This window comes from Artemia sp. Qi Xiang Cuo, chromosome 18, assembly GCF_049724085.1.
Source record: "Artemia sp. Qi Xiang Cuo chromosome 18, ASM4972408v1, whole genome shotgun sequence".
NCBI lineage: Eukaryota > Metazoa > Arthropoda > Branchiopoda > Anostraca > Artemiidae > Artemia > Artemia sp. Qi Xiang Cuo.
Window position 1 is genome coordinate 48,026,198 of NC_142811.1, and position 23,567 is coordinate 48,049,764.

The 23,567-nt window shown below is 34.4% G+C and overlaps 1 protein-coding gene across 1 annotated transcript in view; it reads left to right on the plus strand.

The window, feature by feature from the left end:
* The first annotated feature begins 12,201 nt into the window (after window positions 1-12,201).
* LOC148941584 (folylpolyglutamate synthase, mitochondrial-like) overlaps window positions 12,202-23,567 on the plus strand; it is a 50,987-nt gene continuing 39,621 nt past the window's right edge. The window contains exon 1 of the mRNA XM_089104313.1: window positions 12,202-12,290. Within this exon, the coding sequence (XP_088960439.1) occupies window positions 12,258-12,290 (33 nt within the window). The 5' untranslated portion in view covers window positions 12,202-12,257. The remainder of the gene's footprint in view (window positions 12,291-23,567) is intronic.

Below are 23,567 nucleotides of genomic sequence, written 5' to 3' on the forward strand. Positions count from 1 at the left end.
TGGCGAAGCATCACGAAAAAGTGTATTTTTCAACGATTACACTTTTTTGTCGATCGTAAATAACAGTTTTCCAAGCCACAAATATGCTCTCTATAAACTCTAACGTACTTGAACGCTTACACTATACTAACTTATACTATACGCTTATACTAACGCTTATATATACGCTTATACTAACGCGTATATGATCCATTAATGACCATATGAAAATACTGTTGAAGAAATTCTTAAGCCTTCTTGGAGCAATAACTGCGAGTATGTATCGAAAAATAACTTTTAATACTGATCAATGTCAATTGTAGTAAGACCCAAAATCCTTTCAGTGAGCCTTTAATTTATATACACGGCTAAGAATGTTTTTTTTTTATGGAAATTTTCAGTACTGACCTGGCTCTACTGACACATTAAATAAAAATAAGTTTTTCCTACTAAAACTAAGGAGCGACAATAAAATTTAAAACTGACATAAAAGATTTCTTATATGATGGGGGCTGCCCCCTCCTCAATGCCCATCTCTTCACGCTAAAGTTTTTTAAGTACATTTAAAAAAGGTTCTGATTCTAATTACACAGTCCTTGTTTTCCAGGAATCGTTCTTAAATAATTGGGACAAAAGGATGAATTTTAGCATAAAGACTGGGGCATTGAGGAGGGGGCATTTTATCAAGATTCGTCGACTTTTGGAGGACGTTTCCCCCTCCCTTTTCCAAAAGCAGGCTAATTTTATCAGGCTCTTAACTTTTGATTGGTAATATGAAATCTAGTGAATTTTATATATTTAGAATCAGCATAAAAAGCCAATTCTTTTGATGTGTCTGTTGTTATCAAAAATCTGTTTTTTTAGAGTTTCGGTCACTATTGGGCCGAGTCGCTCCTTACTTTCAGTTCGTTATCACAAACTTTTTGATTGCTTTCCAGCTATTAAATTTTAGTTATAAAATCCAAGCTCAGTTTCTTATCTTACATAAGACTAGACCTATTAAGAGATAAAAAAAAAAAAACTAAGCTAAAAGATTGACACATTTTTAAGATCTTTATGGCTCAATTGAAGTTTCTGAAGGAAATTAACCTAGAAACAGTGTCTGGAGATAAACAGAAAACTTACTGAGGTCTTTTTTTCCTCAAATATTGTTCATGTAGTTTGGAATTGATACAGTAAATATTAGTCAAAACTCATCTCCTGCAAGAAAACAAGGGTCCTCAATGCAGAACTGTCCTAAAATTCCATTTTTAAAGTCGACTTCCTTATTACTTTGTCTTCAATTTTTTTTTTTATTATTATTAATTGAATGAAAGGGGGGGTACAAATTCAAAGTACACAAATGTACGTCGTGTCCAGTATCTTTCAAAGTCATATTTTTAAATGATTTTCTATAGCTAAGTTGGTGAAGATATAAGATACTGCAAAAGGGGAACTTCTGATTATGTTAAATCTTTTGGAATGTGTGAGGACCTAGCGAATAGGCTGAAGGTCTTTTGTGTATTAAATTTAGGTATTATACAGTAGATTTACAGTAGGTATATCGTAGATTTCATTCTTTAATACTAAGGAGGATTAATTTGACCATGGGATCTGTTTGACGGTCTTATATTGATTATTAAGGGGGATTACACAAGAATGTAAAATAAAATAAAAATGTCAGGTGATTTTCCCAGAGATGGCGGAAATTGAGGCCTTAAAAGGGGTAGGGTGAAAATGTGTCTGTAATTTGTGAATATATTAAATTCTTGTTAGTGTGGTCAAAGCAGGGTAAAATAAATCTTAAACTGGGTACAAAACAAAAAAATTTAAGTTATATTCAAAATCTGATTCAACATCGTTCAATATGAATTCAACATCTAATTTTGTTGCAAATTGTAAATGGGTTTAATGTTTTAGTTTAAGTACCATAACAGTATTTCGAACATCAAAAGAGATTGCATAAAATTTTTACAGACGCAAATTAAGGATTTCAAGTTCAAATCAAATCAAACTTATATACAAACTAAATACAAATCAAACTTAAGAACTTGCCGAATAATAATGTCGTCCGTAGTAACCCTTAACTGTTAAAAACTAAAACTGCTAATAATAGAATATCCGAGTAAAAAGTACATATTTTTTACTGAGCTCATCTATACAAGTGTAAATACCTTCGAAAGAAGTAAAGCTTCCGAACAGTTTGTATTTTTTTTAATTGTGTTTCATTTAAATTATTTCTTTTTTAATTAAAACTAGTATTTTACCAGGTGCCTAAGAGAAGATACAAATGTAACTTCAGATGCAGTAAAGTTAGAAAGAAAGGATATACAACATGCATAGTTAAATGTTTCCTTGGTAGAAACCTTTGTTTGTCGTTTCTTTACGGAGACTTTTAAACAGGAAAATTCTAACTTACAAAATATAACAACGTTTTAATCTTACTCAAAAATAGTTCTATCATTGTTAGCTTCTGGAATGTTAAATTTAATTCATAATATTAAATAAAATTTTTAGGAAGGCCTTGATTAAATGCTTCTCTGAAATCATAGGCAGCACAATAGCGCTGCCTAAGTAAAGAACGATGTTTTTTTTTTTTTTTTTTTTTTTTTTTTTTTTTTTTTATTATTATTAATACCCAATTTTACGAGCTTTGCTCTCTGTTGGGGGTATATGTTTTTTTTGTTTTTTTTGAATGCTCTACCACAAGAGCGGTGTAACCAAAAGTTTCATTTTTCATAACCCATTAATAATGGAAGGGCTTTTGGATTCGCATTTGTCAGTAAAGTTTTAAGTTTGGATGTTCCGAAAGAAAGACACTAAATGTTGACACAATGTATTATTTATTTTCTTCTTCTTCCATACCAGGGCACTTTGTATCGAAGGAGTTGTCGTAGAAACTTGGAAAAGGGCTCATTCAATTCGAAATTGGAACGGCTAGGGCCCTTTTTAATAGTCAAAAGTGATTGGAAGGCAACTAACACCCCTTCCACTCCCACCATTTCCCCAAACACATCCAATCAAAATTTGGAGAGTCATTTTGTTCCGTGTAGTTGATTTCCAGATAGAAATTATGTTTTTGAGGGGGACACTCCCCCACAACCCTCAGGGCAAGGGTTTTAAGTTATGCCTGGGGGCATATAAAAGCGATGATGGCACAATGTATTATTTATTATTTTTTTTCCTTTAGACAACGGCACTTTGTATCGAAGAAGTTTTCGTAGAAACTTCGAAAAGGGCTCATTCAATTGCAAATTGGAGTGGCTTGTTTCTTTTTTAATAGTCGAAAGCGATCGGAAGGCAACTAACACCCCTTTCACGCCCACCATTTCCCGAAACACATCCAATCAAAATTTTGAGAAAGCCATTTTGTTCAGGGTGGTGGATTCCAGATAGAAAAAATGTTTTTGAGGAGGACACTCCCCCACAGCCCTCAGGGCAAGGGTTGTAAGTTATGCCCTAGGGGCATATAAGGTTTTTATAGAAAGTGTTGTCGAACAAACTTCAAACAAGGCTCATTCAATTGGAAATTGAAAGGCCTAGTGCCCTTTTTAATCGTCGAAAGTGATTGGAGGGCAACTAACCCCACTTTCACGCCCACCTTTTCCCAAAACAAATCCAACCAAAATTTTGGGATAGCCATCTTGTTCAACGTAGTTGAAAGTTCAGGAAATTGGGTCTTTGAGGATGAAACCCCCCCCCCCACACACAGCCCTCAGGGCAAGGGTTGTAAGTTATGCCCTGGGGCATATTAGGTTTTTATAGAAAATGTTGTCGTAGAAGCTTCAAAAAGAGCTCATTTGATAGGAAATTGAAATGGCTAGTGCCCTTTTTAATAGTCGAAAGTGATTTGAGGGCAACTAACCCCCCTCTCACAACCACCTTTTCCCCAAACACATCCAATCAAAATTTTATAATTTCTATTTTGGTCAAGATAGTTTAAAGTTTTAGAAACCAGGTGTTTGAGGATAATAGCCCCCTCAGAGCCCTCAGGGCAATGGTGTTAAGTTTTGCCGTGGGGGTATGTAAGCTTTTCACAGATAGTGATGTTGTAGAATGTTCAAAAAGGGCTCATTCGACTGGAAATTAGAAGGGATTGTGCCCTTTTTAATAGTTGAAAGTCATTGGAGGATAACTAACACTCCTCTCATACCCAGCATTTTCCCAAATACATCCAATCAAAATTTTGAGATAGCCATTTTGTTCAACGTAGCTAAAATGTGCGGAAATAATGTTTTTGAGAATGACACTTCCCCCACAGCCCTCAGGACAAGGGTTGTAAGTTATGCCCTGGGGGCATATAAGGTTTTTTTATATAGAAAGTGTTGTCGTAGAAAATTCAAAAAGGAATCATTCGATTGGAAATTGAAACGGCTAGTGCCCTTTTTAATAGTCGAAAGTGATTTGAGGGCAAATAACCCCCCTCTCACCCCCACCATTTCTCCCAACACATCCAATCAAAATTTGAGATTACCATTTTGTTCAACGTAGATGAAAGTTCCGGAAATTATGTCTTTGAGGGTGACAACCCCCTCACAGCCCTCAGGACAAGGGTTGTAAGTTATGCCCTTGGGGCATATAAGGTTTTTATAGAAAGCGTTGTCGTAAAAACTTCAAAAAGGGCTCATTTAATTGGAAATTGAAAGGGCTAGTGCCCTTTTTAATAGTCGAAAGTGATTAGAGGGCAACTAACCCCCTCTCACGCCCACCATTTCCCCAAGCACATCTAATCATAATTTTGAGACAGCAATTTTCTTCAACGTAGTTGAAAGTTCTGGAAATTAGGTCTCTGAGGATGACAACCCCCTCTCCCCAGCCCTCAGGGCAAGGGTTTTAAGGTATGCCGTGGGGGCATATAAGTTTTTTATTGAAAGCTTTGTCTTAGAAACTTCAAAAGGGCTCCTTGAATTGGAAATTGAAAGGGCTACAGCCTTTTTTGATAGTCAAAAGTGATTGGAGAGCAACAAACGCGGCTCTCACGTCCACCATTTCCCCAAACACATCCAATCAAAATTTTGAGATAGCCGTTTTGTTTCACGTAGTTGAAAGTTCTGGAAATTAGGTCTTTGAGGATGACAAGCCCCTCGCAGCCCTCAGGGCAAGGGTTGTAATTTATACCCTGGGGGCATATAAGGTATTTATAAAAAGCCTTGTCGTAGAAACTCAAAAATGGTTCATTCGATTGGAAATTGAAAGATCAATATGGGTACAATTTTTTTTTTTTTTTTTTTTTTTTGACCAGGGTACTTCGTATCGAAGGAGTTGTCGCAGGAACTTAGAAAAGGGCTCATTTGATTGAAAATAGAAAGGGTTAATGCCCTTTATTTATATTCGAAAGTGATTGGAGGGTAACTAGTCCCCCTCCCACGCCCACCCTTCTATTTGCCCATTATGATTAAAAACTAAATGTTGCCTTAAGATTAAATCAAAATGCACTGTGTTAATGATAATTCTCAATAAGGTATCTCAGCAGCATCCCAAGAACGACTGATGGTGTTATGTGCAAACTTTCGGGGCTACTTCTGCTCTTAAAACGAACAGAAATTAATTTAAAAAAACTTTTTCCACACAATAAGTTTTTCAAAGAAAAGTAAAGAACTCCATTAAACCAAAAATGAGCAAAAATAAAATCAAATAATTACCAAGGGTGAAACTACCACAAATCAGCATCGATAAATAAATGAAACCCAAAACGAACAGGAATTACAATAAATAATCGAGTCAAACTCAAAACGAGCAGAAAGTAACATGAGTATATTCATTCAAATTCATTTAATTCAAAACAAGACATATCTCTCGTGGACAAAGCCCAAACATGATGTCTCTTTGTCATAATTAGCAAAATAAAGTTGTCTGATAAAAGTTAGGCAGGATAAATAAACTAAAGGATAAAAACACTTGATATGGAGAATAAAATTGTCTGATAAAACTTCGTGAGGATAAAATAAACTAAACAATAAAAAAGCTAGAGATCTTAGTAAGATTTCACAAAGCTTGGCACAAAGCTTTTACTGTAGCGCATGGTGTTACAGTGGACTTGGGTTAGTTTCGGAACCTTCTCAGCCACTTCCCTGGGGGGACGAGATCTTATAGGGACAAAAGGTGGGGGAAGGAATGATCGGTAGATGGGATGTTGAAGGAGGGAGGAGCAAAATCTTTGACATAATTTTTCTCGACGGGAAGAAAGGGTTTCAATTTTTATTTCTTTGAAGTAAAAGGAGTGAGGTAGAGGGGAACCGGCATAAATAATTTGCAGTGATCTCTTCTGAACTCGTTCTATTTTATCAGTTTCATCCTGGGTAAGGGCAAAGTGCCAAACCGGACAAGCATATTCAGCTAAGGGGCGGATGAAAGTAAAATATTAGTTTCAGCTTGTCCTTAGGAACTTGAAATTTTTTCAGTGTTTTTAGCATTTGGATTGCGCCGTTAGTTTTTTTTACAATTGTGTTTGTATTCTCACACCATGAGAGGTCAGAAGAAATCACCACACCAAGTAATATTATTTTATGGTTTATTAGCTCGGAAGCGATAGGAGGTTCGAAAGACGGTTGAGTATTCTGAAGAAAAGAAAATGTCGTGACCGAACATTTGTCTTTATTCACGACCATGTTTAGTTCAGCCGCCTTTGAGGTAACTTGGTCGATTGAACCAGCAGCATTGCTCTTCGAGTCCTTAGATACGACTTCTATTAAGGACAAGTCGTAAGTGTATATCCATCTGTCCCCCAATTCAGCATAAATTACTTTTATCATGAGGAGGAGGCCCAGCAACCCGATTACCGGTCCTTGTAGAATTCCTCAAAAAACTGGTAGAGAAGAGTACAATTGGTCTTTAAACTTCACATTTTGCTCTCTATTTGTTAAGAAGCTCTTGATGATTTTAATGATAAAGCTGGGTATCTTTTTTTCCGCCATTTTTTCTAAAAGGATTTTGTGATCAACAAGGTCAAATGCTTTTCTGAAATCAATTGCAATTAAATTTATCCATTCTCCAGGTTCATCCAGGTGTTTTAAAATAAAATCAATTAAATTAACGAGGTAATGAACTGCCGAACACTTAGGGATGTTACCAAATTGCTTTCGATCAGTTACTTTCAAAAGATATTTTTTCAGCCATGCGGCAACACAGCTTTCGTATATTCCGCTAAAAACTGACGTAACTGTGATCGGCCGGACACCAGAGAAATCATTTGCTGCTGCTTTCTTTGGAATTGGGGTAATAAACCCTTTCTTCTATTTCTTTGGAAAATATCCTGTTTTTGTTACATTATTGAAAATTATCTGAAGGGGAAACAATAATTCTTTAGCAAATGCTTTAATGAGAGCAACTGGAATGTCAAAAGGGGCAACGGAAGTTCTTTTTAACGAAGAGAGTTAACGGATTATAATTGCCGATGAAATATCAGCAATTAAAATTATCATCTGAAAGAGTACTTAAATTTACTGGAGGATCCTCGGGTGGAAAGGGGGGTAAGACTGCAGAATTGAAGCAAAATGGGCATTTAAATCATTCGCAGTCTTCTCTAGAGGCTCCTCCTTCATGAAGTCAACTGGTTGAGAACTTTTGCCAGTCATACTTTTTTACTTTACTGAAAAACTGCGACGGCTTGGACTCCAAAAGATGGTCAACTTCATTTTCATAGTAATTTGCTTGTGCCTTTTTGATTTTCCATTTTATTTTGTTTGCCAACTATTTTGCTTGGTTCTCTTGACCTTTTTGTATTAGGTGCAATTGCAATGCTTTAGCTGAAGAGACCGCGACCCAGTTTTCTCCCGTTATCCAGTCACCGGATTGCAGCAGACCATGGTCAGTGATTAGGCTTGAAGTAACTTCGGTTACTGAATATTTAATTTTTACTTTTTCCAAGGAGTTCCACTGTAACATATAATGATAACTTCCACCAAGTGGTGCTAGTTTACTTGGATTCTGGTAATATTCCGAAAGATTTGTCAGGATTACATCCAGAGAAGTATTCCCCTTAGTTGTTGGGAAATCGACTAGAGTTTTAAGGTTAAGTGACCTGGTCTGTAATTTGCTATCGAGTTCGTTAGCATCTCCTAGCTTTACTACTCCAAAATATAGGTGAGTTTTCTAGACGCAATCTGTCGATTCCTGCAGCTTCTCTCAAAAAGTTTTTCTTGCTGCAGCTGGCTGACCAGGTGAATAATAGAAAAAGCACACTGCTACGGCAGAGAGTGTCCTAGGGAGTCGCTTAGGGTGGGCTTTGACCCAAATAATTTCATCATTATCTTCAAGAAAAGGTATATTTAAAAGCTGAGGTTTAAAATCTTCGTGCACAAGTGTCATAATTCCTCCTCCTTTTTCCCAAGAGGATGGTCATCAGGCCGAAATTTAATAAAAGAAGAAAAGTTAGGAACCCTCAATAAATTAAGATCTTGCCGGTGGACCTCGGAAACACAGATAACGGAAGAGCCAAGCATTTTAGCCGTGGTTCTCCAATGGTTCTCCAATGGACGTAAAACCATAAGTTTCTTTTTCAAAGATATTCATGAAGAACTTTCATTGCTATGCTTAAAAAGCCAATAATTTTCCTGCCAAAACCAGACTTTTGACGACATAGCTGTTTGCTAAAAAGAAAAGATATTTGTTTGATTTGCGACCGTTATTAGTTTTGACGTCAAACTTGCAATGAAGAAGCTTAGGACTTTTATGGAAATGGCTTGAATAAAGAGCCTATATCAAAATAAACTCGCTCTACAATAACGTTGTGTCCTTCTATCTTTAGTTGAATCTAGCATAAATATATAGAGGAACCTTTGTTCGAAGGCTTCATTTTTTTTCTAAAGTCTGGAAGTTAGGTCAATTTCACTCATGACAATAAAATTTTCAGGCTATATTCCATGCTTTGATAACACAGTTTACCACGTTACAATGTAACTTCATAGTATATTTGATAATGTGTATTATATTATATGGTATATCACTTTTTTTGGTGCGTTCTATGTGTATTTTTAAAGTGCATTGGGAATTTGAATATAAAGACATCTCAAAGCCTCTAAGTCACACAAATATATTTTAATGGCTTTCTCGCCGCAATAATAAGGCATTTCAACATATTTTCTATTCAAATAATTAATTTGTTCTGACGATACCATAGATGGAGTCTTTGAAGATGAGAAATAAATAGTAAGTTTTTTTATTAGAAAAATGAAATGTATCTCCGGGATAAGATTCTGAAACGTCTCTCTTCCCCAAGAAAAATGTTTGTGGGTACCCCTGCCGATCCTTCTTATTAATATATATAAATATCGTAAATAAATAACTGAAAATTAGTATTCATTTAACATTTCATGCAGCGACAGTGAGCAGGGAAATTATTCTCAGCCAGTAAAAAAACATTTGAAAAAAAACAAGCAATTATTTTGGAATAGACACCCACTTTGCTGTCTTCAGTATGAGAAAAACTCCGGAAATGCAAAGATTAAATTAACCCTCAAAGTATGATCTAAAAAAAAACTGAAAACTATAAGACTTCGAAATGAAACATTAGTAAGTAAACAGGTGACTGGAAACAAATCACAACAAGGATCCTATTTAAATATTCAGCTAAAATCGAAATGATGTGTTTCATTTCTTTCAGATCCTCCGCAAGCTCCATAAAAAAATGTGGTCAGCTTTTATTGAGGGAAATGTAACTTCTAAAAACAGAGTGTAATAAATTTGGCATTTCAAAGCCGCAAGGTGTATGCATTATGCTATTTATTTAATTAAAAATAGACTTCGAATGTGACATTAAAACTGGCCAATTTTGTTTATTTTTTGATTTTATAGGTTTTAATCTTGTTTTACATTGTAAGATATTACAATACACAAATACACGGTATTTGAAACTACTTAGCGCAAAAAATAAAATAGTCCTTGATTTCAGATCAAATCATCAAATCAGAGACCAGTTTACAATACGGACCTTTTGTAAACTAATGTGAAGGACTACTTATTTAATGTAATAATAATAATTTATTTTACTAACGTCATGATAAAGTGGAGTAAGACAAAAAAAATAAATAAAAAGAAAACACATACAAAACAATACTAAAAAAAAACATCAATGCAGATCAAAATAATCTCACAAGCGGATGAAATGGACCTAATTGCTGGCAAGTCTCTTCTTTTAACTTGGCATCCCACTTATTATAAGAAGTCAATATATCGATGGCACTAAAGAATCAAATAACCTTTCGGTTCCTATACCTACAAGACAGATATAGGAGGAATTTACAGTAACGGAAATACAATGCTCTGGTTTCTTGCATATCACTTGTATTAAAAAATGGGCGTAAACCCGACAGAAAAAGAATGGAATGATTCTAATAAGTTGAATAAAGTCTAGCCAAGGTTTCATCAGAATGTCAGCCACGATTTGGGACAATTTTAGCATAAACTGCTTTAAGTTTAATCTTAATTTCTAAAAGTGCACTAGAACGGATAACAGATGCAGACGAGCAAACACTAATCAAAAGCCAACTCAACTCAGGAACTAGCTTAAATGAAAAAGGACCACAGCTTAGATCACTACTTCTGTGTTTGGCCTTAAAAACTAAATCTTCACACTTTTCAGCAATAAGCATAAGTTCAGTTTTTTTTTTAACAGCTTATTAGCAAACTGGGTTGACTTGACTAGGCTAGACATTGAACGGCCAATAAGTAACAGATCATTTGCATACACAATATTAGACAAATTAGTTAGGCCTGTAAAGTACGACGAAAAAATATTAGTTAACACAAGAGGTAAACAAGCATCAAAAAGATAAGGTGATAACCCCCCTGCCCCTGTCGAAGTCCAGAACGAATGGGGACTATTACCAAAATAGACACTTTCTAACCGGAGTCGAATATATGAATTAGTATACTAAAAATGACGAACATATATAACAGATCAATTCACTCCAAGTTGGGAAAGAGAATACCAAAATTGGCTGTGGCAAACCGTGTCAAAAGTTTTTGAAACATCTAACGCGAATAAATGCACTTTGGATCTAACTTTTTGTGCTTTAAGTAATAAAGAAATAAAAACTCAGTGTGCATGTTGGCATCCTATATGTAGTTTAAATCCAGGTTTATTCGACACATAATCAGCTTTTGGAAGAATTTCAGAAAGCAAGATATATTCAAAAACTTTGTTCAACAGGCAAGTCCCCGTAATAGGCATGTGTGTTGCACAATTTTTTCGGATCTTTCCCACGTTTAAAAATCGAAGTGGCACACCCACACAAAAAAAAAAATAATCTGGTACCAAAGACATAAATAAACATCTTTGAAATAGTAACTGCAAATGACGAATCAAATCTTTAGAATCAGTATGAAGGGGAAAAATGCTTATACCATCAGTATCCAGTGGTTTAGACTTTAAATTCTTAACACAACGAACAACACAATCAATAGATATGGGAAGCACCTGGCTTTGTGAATTCCTTGAAGGTAATAAATAAGAACAAAGGCTAGCAAAATGAGAGTAAACCCCATAATGAAAATTGTTTTAATAGCTCTCGAGACGTTTTATCATAGAATTAAATCTCCGGTTTAAAAAATTTAATGCTTGTTTAGAGAAATAATCTAACTTACAAATACAATTCAGATTTAGCGCATTTATTGTATTTATTAGCCGCAAGAGATGCTGAAGTAAACTAATTACAACACAGTGGTTTTAACCTTTAGGTCAGTCCTTATGACTTGGCCATATTAAAGTTTTACTTTTATTCAAATTTCAATCATAATAGTAACGGTTAATAAATCAGAGTTAAGATTCAAAAAAAGATTCAAAAAAATTCATTAAAAAAAAGATTTTTTTTAAAATCAGTTTTCCTTTCTATAATGAACTTAGCAAAAGGTACAAAGAGACAAGTCGGAACATTAGGTGCTATATCAATTGCTGGGAACTAAACAATTTTGATGCAAATGTGTGTTTGTATTTCTAGCTACTGTGGTGTAGGTATAATAATAAAATTTAAAGAAAAATACAGTTCATTTACAAATTTAGCTTTTTATCGACATGTGTGACTGCAGATTGGTTCAAGAATTGCACATGTTAACCTGATATTATCACAGACTTAAGAAGCTTCTAAACTTTATCTACATGGCTTAATAAATTTAGCAGAACTACATATTGCTCTTACCCAAAAGGCCGAGAAGTAATAACGCAAAATAAGGTTTGGCTCGGATAAAACTGCGCGGTTTTCGGAACTTATCGTTTATCCTTAAACTGGTAAATGGCAAAATTTTTAAAGCCACATCGCGTTAGAAGTTTCACTAATAGGTACATTTACCAATCTGTTAGTGAAATGATTCAGCCGAGTTCAAAAAAGTCATATGAAGTAAGTACTTTTATGCTGAAAATGCCATGAAACTGGATTACCCAGGTTTAGTGTTAGGTTGTTGGTGATGTAGGCCTATGTTGGAGGTAGGCTAGGTCATCCAAAAAGTAGACTAGGCTTTCTTGTAAGAATTTGTTGTTTGGAGGGTAAAATTCTACTTTAGCTGCGGTCAATATCTACCAAATCATATTATTGAGTTAGGACTAAAGTGAATACACCATTTGATGCCTTTTTTTATGCTTATTATGAATATAATAAGCATTTCTATCGGAAATGAATTTCAGCCCCCCCCCTATATATGCCAATTCAGGGTTAGGTATAGCCTATATAGGGGGGGGGGCTGAAATTAATTTCCAATACAAATGCTTATTATATTTGTAATCAGCATAAAAAAGTGAATACACCATTCAATGCCTTTTTTATGCTGATTACGAATATAATAAGCATTTGTATTGGAAATGAATTTCAGCCCCCCCCCCTATATAGGCTATGCCCATTCAGGGTTCGGTTAGGTATAGCCTATATCGGGGGGGAGGGGGCTTAAATTAATTTCCGATACAAACGCTTATTATATTCGTAATCAGGATTAAAAAAGGCATTGAATGGTATATTCACTTTATTCCTAACTCAATAATATGATTTGGTAGATATTGACCTTAGCTGCTTTTGACTATCTTGGAAAGGGGTAAAGTTAGGTTAAGAAAATGAAACCTTCAGGGCTGGGTGTACAGGCTAAAGTATGTCCTGGGAAGGTATTTTGAAGCACATACCTCCACTCCTTCTCCCTCTAGAGGGTCCTGACCTTTGATGACCTCTAAATATCTGTGAGTTATAGAAGTGAAACCTTGCAAAATAGATCTTCTGCATAAATAAAGTACAACAAAATTGTTTTCAGCTTCACAACTTTGCTCAATCCCAACTTATTAGGTTTTAAAGATATGCATATACATTTCCTAAATTTTGTAAATAAAACATTGATATGGCTTAAAATTCTGCTCAAATAACTGAAATTGCATTTTCAAAGCTAAAGTCAGAGAAAAAGAAACTGATAGGCTACTTGAAAATTCAGGTAAAAAGTTGTTTCATCAAAATTTCAATAGGTATAGACCTGTCATATAGACAAATTTCAGGACCCTCTAGAGGGAGGAGCAGAGATAGGTGCTTCAAAATACCTTCCTAGAACATACTTTAGCTTGTAGACCCATCCCTGAAAGTTTCATTTCCCTAACCCAACCCCTTTCCAAGACAACCAAAAGTAGCTAAAGTAGAATTTTACCATTTGGAGCACTATTCACAAAAAACAATCAAAAGTGTAAAATTTTTCTTGTTTTTCTAGATAAAGGGTTCAAAACTTCTGACAATAGTGATTCTATATTTGAATGGTTGGTGATCAAATAATTGGTGAAGGAATATTTGACAATGGTGATTCCAATTATGGACTTTTCAATCTGCTGATATTATATGGGAATTTCAATCTCCTTTATAACTTTCAAAAATTTAATTTGAAATAAAATCTTTATCAATAAAATTAACTTATATAAGAGCTAGCATTACATCTACTACTACAACTATGATCTTTATTGACCAAACAAGCACTGACAGGTCTCAATTGATCCAAATGGAAGTTGTGTGGTTAAATTTATCAGCATTTGATTAATTTACTAGCTAAAAGCTGAACATACCACCTACTTGCCTACATTATTAGTACATAATTGCAGCTTTTGAAAAGGAATCATATTAAGAAAACAATGCTATGAATAGGTATGTTCATACAACTTGATGTCTTTTTTATGTTTTCTATATATTTTAGTCATTTTACTCAGAAGTTCAATTTAAGCCCCTTATGGATTCTCAAAGGTAATAACTTTTTCTCTTATTTTTGATATAGAAAAGGGTTAAAAATAATGGTTAAAACCTTACTATATGATTATAGATCTGTTTTTCTAAAATTATACAATCAAAAGGCAATCTTGATCCAGTTGAATAAACAATTTTTAAATCTTCAAAGAATTGCTGTGTTTACTGTAAGCTGTTAACATTACTCTTGTTTAAACCAGTATACCCATTTGGAATGTCTATGACAAAAATTAAGAACCAGAAAACACATGATAAGTATATAATTCAGGCATCTTAACTTAACAATCAAAATGTCTTAACTGTAATTGTTCAGCAGATAAAGAAGTAAGAATTGTTGTTTTTAAGCCATTTATATAGCTAAAAATAAGAGGAAAAGGTATAATCTTTTAGGGTCCATAATGGGCTTAAAATTGAATTTCCAAGTAAAACAGCTATTATATTTAGAAAGAGCATAAATAGACATCAAGTGGTATGTTCATCTTATTTGTAGGTCAGTAATGTAAACTGCCCCAAATTTACAAACAATTATGGTTAACACATTTTGACTACAGCTCCATTATACTTTACCCCCAACCTTCACCTAATGCTCAAATATTTAGCCAAAATCATATATTTCCTGTAAACTTCTGTTTCTTGATTTTGCCTCAGTTGGTTTGATTCAGCACATGGGTTGAAACAAGAGAATTTTTCTCCTTTGGATTGCAGGGCATGGGAAATTTGTAATTTGGGTTATATATTTGCACATTAGAGGAAGTTAGGGTAAAGTATAGTGGAATATTCTTTGAAATATATTAACTACCGTTTATCTGCATTTTATGAAATGAGTATTTTTTTCCTTAACATGTATCCTTTTCAAGAGCCAAAATTGTGCATTAATACCCCCAATGCACCTTATGACGCTTTTTATGTAGGCTAAGCTATACTAATTTAAGGTAACAAACTGTAAGTAAGGAGCAACCTGGCTCAATAGTAACTGAAACTCTAAAAAACAGATTTTTGATACCAGTAGATACATCAAAAGAATCAGATTTTTATGCTGATTTCAAATGTATAAGTTTCATCAAGTTCAATCTTACCCATCAAAAGTTACTAGCCTTAAACTAATTGCCTTATTTTTGAAAAAAAAGAGGAAACACCCCCTAAAAGTGATATAATCTTAATTAAAATCAAAACATCAGATCCGGCATAACAGAAAACCCTACTGTAGATGTTTCAAGCTCCTATCTGCAAAAATGTCGAATTTTGTATTTTTTGCCAGAAGAAAGATCATAGATGCATGTTTATTTGTTTTTTTTCCAGGGGTGATTGTATTGATCCAGTAGTCCTAGAATATTGAGGGAGGGTTCATTTGAATGGAAATTAAAAGTTCTAGTGCCCTTTTTAAGTGACCAAAAAATTGGAAGGCAACTTGTCCCCCTCCCATGCTCATTTTTTTCCTGAAGTCACCCAATCAAAACTGAGATATCCGTTTTGTTCAGTATAGTCAAAAATCTAATAAATATGTCTTTGAGGATGACTCAATCCCCCACAGTTCCCAGAGGAAGGGCTGCAAGTTATGAACTTTGCCCATTGTTTACATATAGTATTGGTTATTGGGAAGTATACAGAAATTTCCACAAGGGATTTTTTCTGGCTGAGGGGATGGATTGGAGGATGTGTTACATGGGAGGATGTTTCATTGGGGGAAAGGACATTTCAATGAAGGGTGTACCAGATTTCCAAGCATTATTTAAAAAAGATCAGAAATAAAATTTAAAAAAAAACAAATTTTTTCAACTGAAAAAAGGAGCAACATTAAAACTTAAAACAAATAGAAAGTATTACATAGATGAGGGGGTTTGTCCCCTAGTCAATACCTTGGTCTTTATGCTAAAGTTTTTTTTTTAGTACTTTCAAAAGAGCTATCTATTCTAATTAAATGGCCTTTGTGATTTAAACAAAATTCAAACTTTAACATCAAGAGCAAGATATGGACTAGGGGGAGAACCCCCTCATATACATAATAACATATATGTAATAAAAAAAACAAGCAATGCAGCTCAATAGTAATTGAAACTTTTAAAAACAAAATTTTGATGTCAATAAATCAAACAGTTTGTGGTAACAAACTTTAAGTAAGGAGTGACCTGATTCAATAGTAACCAAAACTCTAAAAAACTGAATTTTGAAATAAATAGATGCATCAAAAGAATCAGATTTTATGATGATTTCAAATATATAAGTTTCATCAAGTTTAGTCTTACCCATCAAAAATTACACACCTGAGAAAATTTGCCTTATTTTCCAAAAAAGGGGGAAACACCCCTAAAAGTCATAGAACATTAATGAAAATTAAACCATCAGATTCAGCGTATCAGAGAACCCTAATACAGAGATTTCAAGCTCCTATCCGCAAAAATGTGGAATTTTGTATTTTTTTGCTGGGACAAAGATCACAGATGTGTGTTTACTACTACTACTAATACTAACAACTCATCGCAGCACCAAGCCGCCTGAGGCCAACACAGCTACGCACGCTCCTCCTCCACCCCAATCTATTCAAAGCCTCCCTTTTTACACCCGCCCACAAAGTTCCCATTTCCTTTAAATCTTTCTTTATGACGTCCTCCCACCCCAGATGGGGAAGACCTGCTTTCCATTTAGCCCTAGATGGTTGGCCGAAAAGAACAATCTTCAGCAATCTGTCATCCTTCATCCGCACAACATGCCCTAACCACCTCAACCTTTCTTTCATTATAGACCTAGAAAGCAGTATTGAACCACATTTTTCGTATAGCCTATGGTTTGAAATACGGTCAGTCAGCCGGGTACCCAGAACAATCCTTAAGCAATTTCTCTGGAAAACATCTAGCAAATCATCATCCGCTTTTTGGAGCGTCCATGCTTCAGAGCAAAATTTGACCACTTTCATCTCTGTAGCTTCTAATATTCTAATCTTGGTTTGCAGACTTATCTTCCTATTCTTCCAAACTTTTTTTAACTGTGAAAAAACACCCTGAGCCTTGGCTATTCTATTTTTAACATCTTCACTGCTCCCACCATCTTTACTAATAATACTACCAAGGTAAGTGAAGCTGCCCACCTGATCAATCTTTTCATTACCCAACGTCACCTTTTCATCTTCACTTATTCCTAGCCTAGTGCCCTTTTTAAGTGACCAAATAAATGGAGGGCAACTAGGCCCCCTCCCATGCTCATTTTTTCCCCAAAGTCATCCAATCAAAACTTTAAGATAGCCATTTTGTTCAACATGGTAAAAAAACATAATATCTATGTCTTTGAGGATGACTTAATCCCCCACAGTCTCTGGGGGAAGGTCTGCAAGTTGTGAACTTTGCCTGATGTTTACATATAGTATTGGCTATTGGGAAGTATACATAAGTTTTCAGGGGGGATTTTTTCTGTTCCCATGATACATTTTCATGGGGGAAGGGGCATTGCTATGAAAGGGGCACTGGATTTCCCAGAACTACTTAAAAAAATAATCAGAAATTAAAGAAAAAAAATTCAACTGAAAGTAAGGAGCAACATCAAAACTTAAAACCAACAGAAATTATTATGTATACGATTGGGTTTGCCCTGTAGTCATTACCTCACTCTTTATGCTAAAGTTTTTTTTTTGTACTTTCATCAGAGCTATTTATTCTAATTAATGGCCTTTGTAATTAAGGGGTAATTCTTAATGAATTGGAACAAAATTTAAAATTTAGCATAAAGAGCAAGGTATTGACTAGGGGGCGAATCTTCTAATATACATAATAGAAATGACAAATATAGAAGTTCGTTACGTAAATTAATTCGTAAGTTATGTCAGATCAAAATTTCGAGAAAGCCATTTAGCCAAAAAAAGTAAAATTAATATACAAATTTCGTTTTAATTATTCATGTACGGTGAGCCAAAATCAAAGCTGGATCAATTCAAAAACGTTCAGAAATTAAATGAAAAAAACAAGTCTTTTTGACTGAAAGTAAGGAGCAACATTAGAACTTAAAATGAACAAAAATTATTCCGTATATGAAAGGGGCTGCCCCCTCCTCAACACCTTGCTCTTTACACTAAAGTTTGACTGTCTGACAACTTTATTTTTTAAAACAATAAATAAAAAAAACAAGTTTTTTTTTTAACTGAAAGTATGGAGTGACATTAAAACTTAAAACAAACACAAATTATTCCGTATAAGAAAGGGACTGTCACCTCCTGAACGCCTTGCTCTTTATGCTAAAGTTTGACTCTGTCTCACAACTTTATTTTTTAAAACAATAAAAAACTTTAGCATAAAGAGCAAGGTGCTGAGGAGGGGACAGCCCCTTTCATATACAGAATAATTTCTGTTCGTTTTAAGTTTTAATGTCGCTCCTTACTTTCAGTTAAAAAAACTTGTATTGGTACTATATATATATATATATATATATATATATATATATATATATATATATATATATATATATATATATATATATATATATATATATATATATATATATATATATATATATATATATATATATATATATATATATATATATATATATATATATATATATATATATATATATATATAGAGTAAAGGTACTGATGATTTGAAATTGCAATTTTGGAACCACTATTGAAATTTTCCTTCAAAACCGGATAACTCTGCTTAGTTGTGACTTGGAACACCATCTCTTGAAGCTGTTGTTATATTTCGACAATGGAAAACGTGGACACTATATCCAATACACTGAGATAAGAAGAGAATATTCAATTTAATCAGTTTCCTGTTTTTGACACAAAAAGAGCTCCCAACAATTTTTTAACTATGTAATGTTCAAACTGTCATTACTTGGTTATTTTTTTTTTTTCGTAAAAAAAAAGTTGGGATCAGCACCCATGCATCAAGATACATCTGATATTCTCTAAAATATAGCCACATTGGCTTTTTCTTGATAAAATCAAATTAAAAGGGCAGCTAACATGGGGACCCATAAGGGGGGGCGCCAGCCCCCCCTGGCTGAATGATGGTGTCATATATTTTTATTAATTTAAAAACTTATTCCACAGAATAAGTTTTCAAAGAAAAGTAAAGAGCTCTATTAAGCCAAAAATGGGCAGAAACAAAGTCAAATAATCTTCCAAGCATAAAACTACTACAAATCGCTATCAACAATTAAATGAAACTCAAAACAAACAAAAATTATAATAAATAGCCAAGTCAAGCTCAAAACGAGCAAAAATTAACATTACTAGGGCTGATAACCCCCATGGCTTCTCAAGACCAGAATATAACTTAGGCGGGAGTAGGGCTCATGATGAATAAGGAAGCTGCCAAGTCTTGTTTAGGCTGGGAAGGTATTAATAATAGGATACAAATTGCTCATTTTATGACTAAAAAGTTCAGTGTATCAGTTATAGTAGTATATGCCCCTGTAGAACCGACTCACAGAGATACTAGTGACTCAGATAATTTTACTCACAGTTACAGGAGCAAATAGACTGGGTCCCAGGTAGAAATATTATGTTTTACTAGGAGATTTAGCCCCCAGGTTAGTAGAAATAGGGATAGATGGTATCCTAGCCTAGGTAAATTTGGTGTGAAAAGAAAACAGTAATGGATACATACTTTTGAAAGTTTGTAGGTATAACAATCTAGTTATAAACAATACATAAACATAAGTTAACATTGTATTCTCGTGATGGGAAGACAGCAAGCCTTATTGATTATGTTATAGTAAACCAAAGACTGGCAGGATCAATACAAGATACTAGGGTATACAGGAGTGCTGTTATTGATGTTAAACGTAAAGATCACCATCTAGTAGTGTCTGAAATTTCGAAGGATAACTACCTCTCGGGAAGTTATGATGTTGGTAGACTCCAGGATGAGAATTTGAGAGAAACTTTCCAGGAGCAGTTGAATACTTAACTTGTGAGTTTAAAATTTGATAATGTGGAAGATGGTTGAATAATTTTAGAAAAGTAATTTGTGAAGTTGCTGAAGGTGTCTTAGGGAAGAACGCTAGGACTGCAGCTAAGAATATTAGTGAAAAAGCTTTATGTTTAATAGAAAGGAGAAAGGACTTGTACAAGAATTATCGTAATGATAGATCATATGGAAACAAAAGGAATGTAAAGAAAGTGGAGAAAGCATTAAAATATGAACTAAGGAGGTGTGAAGTGGAGGCCATGGATAAAATTGCCAAGCATCTGGAAGATGCAGCTAGACAGCATAATAGTAAAATAGAATAGAATTTATTAGTAGTAAAATATTGTACTGGCATGTTAATAAATTGAGAGGGAGTAGTCAATCATGACTTGGCCCTGTTAAAGATAGAAATGGGACCATAATTAGTGATAAGGAAAGAATTAAAGAGAGATGGGCTGCATATTTTGAGAATTTGCTAAACCAAGATAGAGTTGCAGGAAAAGATATAGAGGAAAATGAAAAAGTTTGTGATACCATGGATGTGAAGGAAGATTTGTTTTGTGTGGAAGAATTAGCAATAGTACTAAAATGATTAAAAAATAATAAGGCTCCAGGTACTGATAGGGTGGTAAATTAGTTTCTTAAATATGGTGGCTCTGAGGTTAGAAATATGTTACTGAAGATTATGAATATGATTTTTGAAAAAGGGGAAGTACCTAAGGATTTTAGGATAACCTTAATTAAGCCACTTTATAGGAAAGGTGATAAAAGTGAGTGTGGTAATTATCAAGGCATTAGTATTGTCTCTGTAAGTAGTAAATTACTTAGTAATATAATACTTTTTAGACTGAGAGATGCCATAGACACAGTTTTAAGAGAAGAACTGTGCAGTCTTAGAAAAGGTAGAGGATGTGTTGACCATATTTTCACTCTTATATTAATAATCGAAAAGTACTTGAGTTGTCAAACACCTTTGGTCCTCAGTTTTATAGATTATGAGCAAGCGTTCGATTCTGTTGATTGAAGAGCTTTAATAATGGTTTTATTAATTAAAAAAACTTTCCACAAAATAAGTTTTTCAAACAATAAGTGTTTTTACTTTTATAACTTTAATAAATCAAATAATATTAACATTTTGATTATTAAATATCAGTATATGTATATTAAACTGACAATGCACATTCATTTGTATTTTTTTTTCAGTAAAGTGCAAATTTTGTTCTGGCCTTGGGAAGGCATAGGGGTTTTGAGCCCAACTTATGTTAATTTCTGCTCGTTTTGTGTTTGACTCGGTTATTTATTGTCATTTCTGTTTGTTTTGGGTTTCATTTATTTATTGATGCTGATTTGTGCTAGTTTCACGTTTGGTAGATTATTTGATGACTTGGTAGATTCTTTGAAAAACTTATTTTGTGGAAATTTTTTTAAAGTAATTTCTGTTTGTTTTATATTAGCGTAGTCTCTTCAGGTAAAAAGAAAATAATGCTTTAAATCTTTTCTTTTTTTAAGACTTTATAGTTTGGCCTGCTGTTTGTATGCTGGAGAAAAATTTTCAGCTATTTTTCATAACATACACTCTTTTAAACATCTGGACACAAATATTAGTGTTCAATTTAGTATCATACCTCCTCTAGTTGACCTGAAACGGAAAACTTGATTCCATTTGCAAAAAAATCTGTTTACTTTCTTTGATAGCTTGGATACACTTATGCTATTTTTATATGGATAAATTTTAAGAGCAGAAATAGCCCCGAAAGTTTGAACATAATACCCTCAGTCGTTCTTGGGATACTGCTGAGATACCTTATTGGACATTAGCATTTACACAGTGCATTTCGATTTAATCTTAAGGCAACATTTAGTTTTTAAACATAATGGGCAAATGGGAGGGTGGGCGTGGGAGGGGGATTAGTTGCCCTCCAATCCCTTCTGAATATTAAAAGGGTATCAGCCCTTTCTATTTTCAATCGAATGAGCCCTTTTCGAAGTTCCCACGACAACTCCCTGGATACGAAGTGCCCTGGTCTAAACAACAACAAAAAATACATTATACCCACATTAATCTTTACTATAAAAGTGTCAAGCCTTCAAATCACTTTCGACTATTAAAAAGGGCACTAGGCCTTTCGATTTCCAGTCGAATGAGCCGTTTTTGAACCCACAACGCTTTCTATAAACACCTTATATGCCCCCAGGGCATAAATTACAACCCTTACCCTAAGGGCTGTTAGGGTGGCTGTTATCCTCTAAGACCTAATTTCCAGAACTTTCAACTACGTTAAATAAAATGGCTATATCAAAATTTGGATTGGATGTGTTTGGGGAAATGGTGGGCATGAGAGGGGCGGTAGTTGCTCTCCAATTACTTTCAACTATTAAAAATGACACTAACCCTTTCAATTTCCAATCAAATGAGCCCTTTTGAAGTTTCTACAACAACACTCAATAAAAATCTTAAATGCCCCCAGGGCATAACTTACAACCCTTGCCCTGAGGACTGCAGGGGATGTCATTCTCAAAGACTAAATTTCCAGTTTTTTCTACTACGTTGAAGAAAATGGCTATCTAAAAATTTTGATTGGATGTGTCTGGAGGAATGGTGGGAGTGAGAGGGGGGTTAGTTACCCTCCCATCACTTTCGACTATTAAAAAGGGCACTAGCCCTTTCAATTTCCAATTGGATGAGTCCCTTTTGAAGTTTTGCGACAACTCTACCTATAAAACCTTATATGCCCCCAGGGCATAACTTACAATCTTTGTCCTTGGAGCTCTGGGGGGTTTGTCATCCTTAAATACATAATTTCCAGAACTTTCAACTATGTTGAACAAACTGACTATCTCTAAAATTATAATGAATGTTTTTGGGGAAATGGTGGGCGTGAGAGGGGGGTTAATTACTCTCCACTCACTTCTGACTTTTAAAAAGGGCAATTTCAATTTCCAATCAAATGAGCCCTTTTTGAAATTTGTACAACAGCTTTCTATATAAACTTTATATGACCCCAGGGCTTAACTTACAACCCTTGCACTGAGGGCTCTGAGGGGGCTATCATCCTAAAAGACATAATTTCAAGAACTTTCAACTACGTTGAACAAAATGGATATCTCAAATTTTGATTGGATGTGTTTGGGAAAATGGTGGGCATGAGAGGAGCGTTAGTCACTCTCCAGTCACTTTCAACTATAAAAAAAGGCACTAGCCCTTTCAATTTCCAATTGAATGAGCCCTTTTGAAGTTTTTACAACAACGCTTTCAATAAAAACCTTATATGTCCCCTGGGCATAACTTACAACCCTTGCCCTGAGGGCTATGGGGGGGGGGAAGGGTTGTCATCCTTAAATACCTAATTTCCAAAACTTTCAACTACATTGAAAAAAATGGCTATCTAAAAATTTTGATTGGATGTGTTTGGGGAAAAGGTAGGCGCGAGAGGGGGGTCAATTACTCTCCACTCACTTTCGACTATTAAAAAGGGCAATTTCAATTTCCAAACAAATGAGCCTTTTTTGAAATTTT